The sequence below is a fragment of the Poromitra crassiceps genome (assembly GCF_964638095.1).
Source record: "Poromitra crassiceps genome assembly, chromosome: 6".
NCBI classification, from domain to species: domain Eukaryota; kingdom Metazoa; phylum Chordata; class Actinopteri; order Beryciformes; family Melamphaidae; genus Poromitra; species Poromitra crassiceps.
This window is the reverse complement of record NC_139627.1, coordinates 47004976-47012283: the sequence shown is the minus strand read 5'-3', so window position 1 is coordinate 47012283 and position 7308 is coordinate 47004976. Positions and strand designations below refer to the sequence as shown.

At 44.3% G+C, this 7308-nt stretch overlaps 1 protein-coding gene across 1 annotated transcript; it reads left to right on the top strand.

The window, feature by feature from the left end:
- The first annotated feature begins 555 nt into the window (after positions 1 to 555).
- LOC310778970 (uncharacterized protein) lies at positions 556 to 6931 on the top strand. Its single transcript, XM_083639443.1, has 5 exons — positions 556 to 759; positions 2304 to 2418; positions 3067 to 3236; positions 3950 to 4119; positions 6371 to 6931. The coding sequence occupies exons 1-5, from the start codon at positions 708 to 710 to the stop codon at positions 6557 to 6559; spliced, it is 696 nt and encodes a 231-aa protein (XP_083495569.1). The 5' UTR covers positions 556 to 707; the 3' UTR covers positions 6560 to 6931.
- The last annotated feature ends 377 nt before the right edge of the window (positions 6932 to 7308 follow it).

The window sequence follows — 7308 nt, the reverse complement described above, 5'->3', positions numbered from 1 at the left end:
GCGGACGCGGCGTCAGATGACTTCCTGCCTGACCTGCCTTTCGTTTCAAAATAAAAGCGATCCCGTGATTTAAAATGATATATTACTCTAAATATGGCTAAAAAAGGAGGGGAAAAACCCTCAAATTTTTTGCGGGCGCCACCGAATCCGCCTCCCGTTGCTGGACCTCCCCTATTTCGGAACCCTGGTTACGGCCCTGAATGGAACAGGCCGTTTTCCACTAAGCAAAAACGGCTTCTGGTCAGATTGAATTAAATAAATGCATTTCCTACTGTATGGCCGACAGTTTCAAAAAGATGTCCCCCAAAAACGCCAAGAGAACACCAGTTTTACGCACGTGTGGTACCATAGCTCTCTAGAGCCCAACATGAGCATGAGCGCCTGGCCAATCCCGGCGCTTGACTGCTGCGTAGGCGGGCACAGGGCGTGGTTTTTGCGTAACCTATGTGCGATTCAAAATCACGCCTCTCTGCCTGGTGGTGACTCGACTCGCGAGCTTACCAGAACCCAAAGTCACGCAGGAGTTGCCCAATTCGAAGGGGCGTTTCAGGAAGTTACACTGTTGACGTCTATTGTATTGGGAAAGAGGCATTTTGTCGGGAAATGTATGGCAGATGACTGCTCAATAGCCTATTACAGAGTTGAGTTATGGCTGTAACGTAGAGTATGCTGGCAAATCTGTCCGCGGATCCGTCGCAGCATGTGAAATGGCATTAGCGAGGCTGTACGCTTTGCTGTGGATTCAACTCGTCGGTCAAGGTAAAGTTTCGTTTTGAGCTGGCTGGCCGTAATCCACACACTGACACGCGCACGCACGCACACACACACACACACACACGCACGCGCGTGTGTAGCCTAGCTAGCTAACCCCCCACAGTACATTAGCCCTGATAAGATTACCAAAACAGACACTTTAATACTGCCTTCCTTATCGGCAAAGGTACACAGCTCGGATAACACGATTTAAATACTTTACTGAATTCATCTGGGGCTTCTGGTAAATTCGGCATATGGTGGCAGTTTATTCCGCCCACCCAAGTGTATTATTATCGTGGTGGTGAGAGAAGAGTAACTATGCGTTAACGTTATAACCTGCGGACCAAGGTAGTTTTAGCAAAACTACAGCGTCTTTGTCTGTTGAGTGTATGCCGAAATAGAGTGGACAGTGCACATTATCTTTAAAAAGTGTCAAGTCAATTTCTTGGAGATGTACACATTTGCCCAAAACAAAGCTACCAAAAAGTTGGCTACTTTACCTCGGCTGGCACACTGGTGATTGTAATATGATGAATCATATTATGATTCATCACCAGTCAGTGTTTTCCACAGAATACAAGTCTACAGGGAATAAGAAGATAAGAATAATACTGTAATAATTACATTATGACGTATGACAAATTCTAGACTTTTATTCTTATGGAAGTTAGTTCGGTTGATTTAATTATCTGGCCTTAAAACTACCAACACAGAAAGGCAGGGCCGCAGGGGGTGGGTGCCGCTGAAAATAATTTGGATGTTTTCTGGACGTTTGGATGTTTTTTTTGCCATATTTAGAGGAATATCTCATTTTAGGATCACATTAGGATTATACTGTTGTGATGTGATTATTCAGTATTTTCTCCTTTTCTCGCTCACTTTCATGTCACCACCTTCTCCCCCTTTAGGTCGTTTTACACTACAACAGACAGCAACACAGGCAGAAACACTGAACCTATTATTACATTTTATTATCTTATTATTATAAACTAAACATCAAAAATAACATTACCACCCTCTTTGCTTTGCTCATATTCTTCAACTAAACCCTAAATATCACAGTATAAAACATATAAAACACATTTTAATCATATATATATTTTTATTGACACTGCAATTCCAATAATTCCAAAACAGCAGAGGCTGCAGCACCCCCACTTCCCGTGGCCCTTTTCTGAGAAAGGGATCTCATAGTAAAAGCAAAGACGATGGGATTCAAGCAAGACGGCCCAACTTCAACTCACTTCCTGTCATTTTGTCACGTGGGTTTTGCCCATGGTTTTCCACGGACACGCCCACTTAGGAGACTTTCGGCAGGTTTGATCGAGTCAATGGTTGACCATTTAGGAGGCTTGCTGCTACCATTTGTGAGAATTGGCGGAGCCTGCTTGGTGACCCATCGATAGTAATATAATATCTATGGTAAAAGTCACAGTATGCAGCGGCCAACTTGGGCCGGCTTTCAGTCGCGTTTCTTTTTGCTTGAACACCTGAATAAAGCATCAGGTGTTGACTTGACTCTCGGCTGTGTCCGTTCCCGTCTCCAGCAGTACTGTGTGAGGATCTGCCCCCGCCGCGAGACGTCCACGTCGTCGACCAGTTACTGAGATGGACTCCGGCACCTGAGCACAGAGACGTCACCTACACAGTGCAGTACCGCAGGTGAGAGCAGAGCGGGTCACTCTGAACACATCCTATGATGAAAAACCTGAAAGCAAACAGCTCTTGCCTTGTCTGGTCACATGAAAAAGGAAAATGTGCTTGCTCTTCATTTCCTTTGTTTTGTTTCCTTTTTGTAAGTTAGCCTACAGTACCTCCTAATAAAATATGAGATGGCATTGCATTTCCCTTCCAAAAGACCTCTAATATGGCATGCTCCTTATTACATTTGGACCCGTGTGGGTTTTTTAAGGCAGATACCGGTATCAATAGTTTTGTGCTGAAGCACATTGGCGATACACAGTGTTTACCGGTACATTTAAATGTGACAAAAAAATTGTAATAATACAGGAACTCTGCACTTTCCCACAGAAGTTTATTCTCGCCAGGGTGGAAAAGCATTGTTTATGAAATAAGTGTTTTCTTCAAATTAGCCATGTTAGGCATTTCCCTGATTTGAAAAAGTGCCTCTGAAAACATATCAGCTGACTTCCTAAGGTTATGTTACCTCCTGTCTTTTTTCTATTTAACCAGGTTTGTGCCGTGCTCTACACAGCTCAACCTGATTGGACCGGTTTGTTTTCCCCTACTGATGCCGGACTAATAACAGTTTCTCTTTCTGAGTCCGACGTCTTTGTTCTTCATCCTCAGGTTTGACCCCTATAAGTGGCTGGACTTTTCGGACTGTGTCCAGACTGCGCTCACTTCCTGTGATGTCACGTCCTTCAAAGACACTAAGCTGGAGGACCGCTGTGTGGAGCTGGGCGTCCGAGCAGAGAAACACGGCCTGACCTCCGAACGGGTCGAGGCCTGTAACCAGGGTGAGAAACCAAGTCCTGCAGTGAAGATCCAGGCAACATGCAGAGATCCACTGGTTGCTGGAACACAACACATGGCAAACAACTTAGTTGATGTGTCGCTCTATTCTGAATGGTTGTGGGCAGTGACAGAGTTGCAGATTGCTCATACACAAATTCCCGCTGCTTTGGTATCACCATTCATAAAGTTGCATTGTTTTGATGAGTTAACAAGTGCTAATTAGGTAGCATAAATTGAAAAATACACAGATAAAAAAACTCCTGCCTGAACGCCTCCCTTTAAGTGTTAAACCGTCACATACTGGATCATTTAAACAGCTGTGTTCAAGCTGTTCGTGGATAATTCTATATGATATACTATATAATATGTCGAAATAATAGGACACCCTCTCAGTCGCTGTGAAGATATGAATCTGTTTAATTATATCCACACATGAGCATTGATAGTCAGCTTTGCACGCAAAGCCCAAGTTCCCACAATGAAAGGAAACCACACCACCTAGCTAATCGTCCCTCAGGGAATTTGTTGTTGACCACTTTTACCTAGAAACGCCTAGACGCATATTTCACCTATTCCATGCGTGAGTCATGCAAAAATTCTCCCACAGCTCTTGCCGGTGGGTCATGTAAACTCTTCTGATATTGACAGAAGACAAATATTAGCGCAGATTAACTTTTTGTCTCCTGGTCTTTTGTTTTGCTCCTGGCCCCTCCAGGTGGTCCCTGCAGCCCTGAGGTCCAGCTGAGGGCGTGGCTGAGTGATGACAGTCAACCACCGGGGCGCCTGACCGTCGAGCTGAGCAAAAACCACAACCAGCTGCACGACGAATACGGAGACCACGCTAAGTATGTGGTTTACTACGGCAGGGAGGAGGAGCCACTACAGGTGAGCTTCCTACAGATGTGATGTAAAACCTAGTTTTTTTTATCCAATAGTACAGTGCTTCTCTACCTTTTTAATCTAGAATCAAAGTGATACCTACTTGAGACCCCGTCACAAGTGTGCCGAGTTCAGCCACACTATGACTTTCCCCTTTTCAGGTTGTTTTTATTTGACTCATTATCAGAGGAGGCCTAGAGACTGAAATCTATTCAGTATTTCACAAGAACAAGGCAAACATTAAAGAAACATCTGAAAAAAAAAAAAAATTTTATAGTAAAACTAGAAAAGTGCACTCAGTAGAGTGGCACCGCTACGGCTAAGCATGGCTAAACCGAAACAGACAGACAGACTAACAGTCTAACAGGAAGTGTAAACACAATCGGAACGGATTGTGTTTACACTTCCTGTGGCAGAGCTTATCTCCGCAGCCTGCTTCCAGTAAGTCATTAGCTTTGACCAGAGACGATCTCTGGCAGGTAAAACAGCCAGCGTTTTGAACAGGAAGTCGTACACAAATGGGTCAAGTGGGCGGGGCTACATAGGTGAATAGAGAGCCAAAGGCATGCCAACTTCCGCTTTAGGCATATAAGAGATTTCATCCACCATTCTTTTTATGCCTCCGCCGGAAATAGCCAGGCCAGAGGAATTATGGTTTGCGGTTGCCCGTCTGTCCGATGTTCGTTAAAGCGATATCTGAGGAATGCCATGATGGAATTTCATCAAATCTGCCTCAAACGTCGACTTGGACTGAAGGATGAATTGATTTGATTTTGGTGGTCAAAGCTCAAGGTCACTGTGACCTCTCAAATGCCATTTCCAAGCTCGTTAACGTGATATCTCAGGAACGCCTTGACGGAATTTCTTCCAATTTCGCTCAAACGTCGACTTGGACTCAAGGATGAACTGATTCGATTTTGGTGGTCAAAGGTCAAGGTCACTGTGACCTCTCGAACGCCATTTTCAAGCTTGTTAACGCGATATCTCAGGAACGCCTCGACGGAATTTCTTAGAATTGACCTCAAACATCCACTTGGACTCAAGGATGAACTGATAAAGTTTTGGTGGTCAAAGTTCATGGTCACTGTGATTGTAGTCTCGCTGGCCAGCCTCCTCTCCCTTCCGTCGAAGGAGTCTGGCGCCGCAGGTCTCCATAATGGGATTGCGATTAGCTGCTGCATAATGGGATTGCGATGGGCGGCGCTTAGCGGCAGTGCCCTTGGAAAATAGTTTCAAACAATCCAACTTGCCGTTTTCAGCCTGTAGCAATGAGCTAGCGTGTAGGTTTCTGCCGTTAGCTTGCTAGCTAGTTAGCGTTGTTGTTTTCACTGCAGCGGCAGAGCACTATTTACAGCGACACAGGGAGGAGGGAGCGGAAGCCGCTCTGATTGACATGGTCGGAGCCAATGACAGAGCTTGTAATAAGCCGGGAGCGGACATCCGGCTGCCACTGAAACAGTCCCTCCAATGGGAGAGCAGAGTAGAGCAGGGGAGGGTTTATCCCAGTTATGGAGACCTGCGGCGCCAGACTCCTCTGACGGAGGTCACAATCACTACTGTGATTGTGACCTCAAGACCGATCGTTAACGCGATATCTCTGGTACACCTTGGCGGAATTTCTTAAAATTTGCCTCAAACGTCCACTTGGACTCCAGGATTAACTGATTACATTTTGGTGGTCAAAGTTCAAGGTCACTGTGACCTGACCAATACCATTTTCTAGCTCGTTAACACGTTATCTCAGGAAGGAACGCCTTGACAGAATTTCATCATATTTGAGTCAAACTTGGATTCAAGGATGAACTGATTACATTTTGGTGGTCAAAGTTCAAGGTCACTGTGACCTCATGAACACATTTTCAAGCTCTGTAACGCCATACCTCAGTTATGCCTTGACGGAATTTCTTCACTTTTTGCTCAAAACGTTAAATTCTAGACAGACATGAATGTCGACTGCTCACTTGTTGATGGAGGCATATATCCGCGGTGCAGCCGTTCTAGTTTCCATGTACTTTTGGTAAAATGCTTTAATTAACAAATAATGTATTACAAATTAAATAACGGTATCATTCAACAATGGTGATATGCATGCATTCTCATAGGCCTACATAATCATTTCTTCACCTCCCATCGTATCGGCGGGGATCGAGACACTGATCAGCCAAAATTAGCTTTTTTTGAAAGCCGAATAGCAGTCTAAAAAAATACAGTCTAACCCTGTTATGTACTAATGTTATCCAACCTTCTCCCCAAATAGGAATATGATAGACCCACTACTTCATCAGTGATTATCAAAGATCTGGAGGAGGGGGTGCGCTACTGTGTGAAGGTGCAGTACATCTTGTACAGTAAGGCGCGCGGACCACCCAGCTGCACACAGTGTGAGGTCATACCCCAGTCAAGTAAGGCTGCGTTTGATTGGGTGTTGAGTCTGATGATGCGTTGATGCTGTCCTCCTTGTTCAGTCAAATCAAACATGTTTTCATCATGCTATTTTTAGCAGTTGCAACAGTATGAATGTGGTTTTCGTCGTCAAATCATAACTCTGAAGTCTGAACATGATAAAAGTGGTAATGGATTGCTTGCATCTTTTTCTTCTGTGTGTGTGTTTGCATTTCCCAGGCACAAAGCACAGTATGCTAGTAGCCCCCATTGTGGCTACCATTGTTGTCTTTGTGGTATTACTGATAATGGAAACAAGTCTGAGACTTTATTGTGCTTATCCTTGTCAATTTTTTAAAGCTATGATGTATTTTGTATTGCTTTTCAATTGCCGAATAAAATAAAATAAAATAAAATCAAGGTGACGTCAGTTGCTTGAATGGTGTCAGTACTGATGTCATAAATGCCCTTCTCCTGGTACTATATAAAGCCCACATCACCACAGCTTTAATCACATCTGTGCAGTCATCACTCACATCTGTGCCAGCATCCCAGCAAGCCATTCATCATCACCGGAGCAAAGGTTTCGCCCCACCCCCTCCCCTGATTACCACCAATGTTACTGTAAAAACAAAATCCCCATAGAGGGGATTATCTATCTCATACAGCACTGACACCCCCCCTCTCTCATATCAAGAGGAGCGTCATATCATGGAGTCATACGCCACGCTTAAACTCTTTATTTGATTCAATAAAGCTTGTTAAAACTTCCTACGAGTCTCTCATGATTGAAATACAGATTTAGGCTTTTGC

What these genes read in the sequence shown, in the direction of transcription:
- LOC310778970 (XM_083639443.1), top strand. Translation starts at nt 708, where the DNA reads ATGGCATTAGCGAGGCTGTACGCTTTGCTGTGGATTCAACTCGTCGGT. An exon ending in GATTCAACTCGTCGGTCAAG is followed by an intron (nt 760 to 2,303) that starts GTAAAGTTTCGT and finishes TCCCGTCTCCAG; the next exon opens with CAGTACTGTGTGAGGATCTG. An exon ending in GGGAGGAGGAGCCACTACAG is followed by an intron (nt 4,120 to 6,370) that starts GTGAGCTTCCTA and finishes CTCCCCAAATAG; the next exon opens with GAATATGATAGACCCACTAC.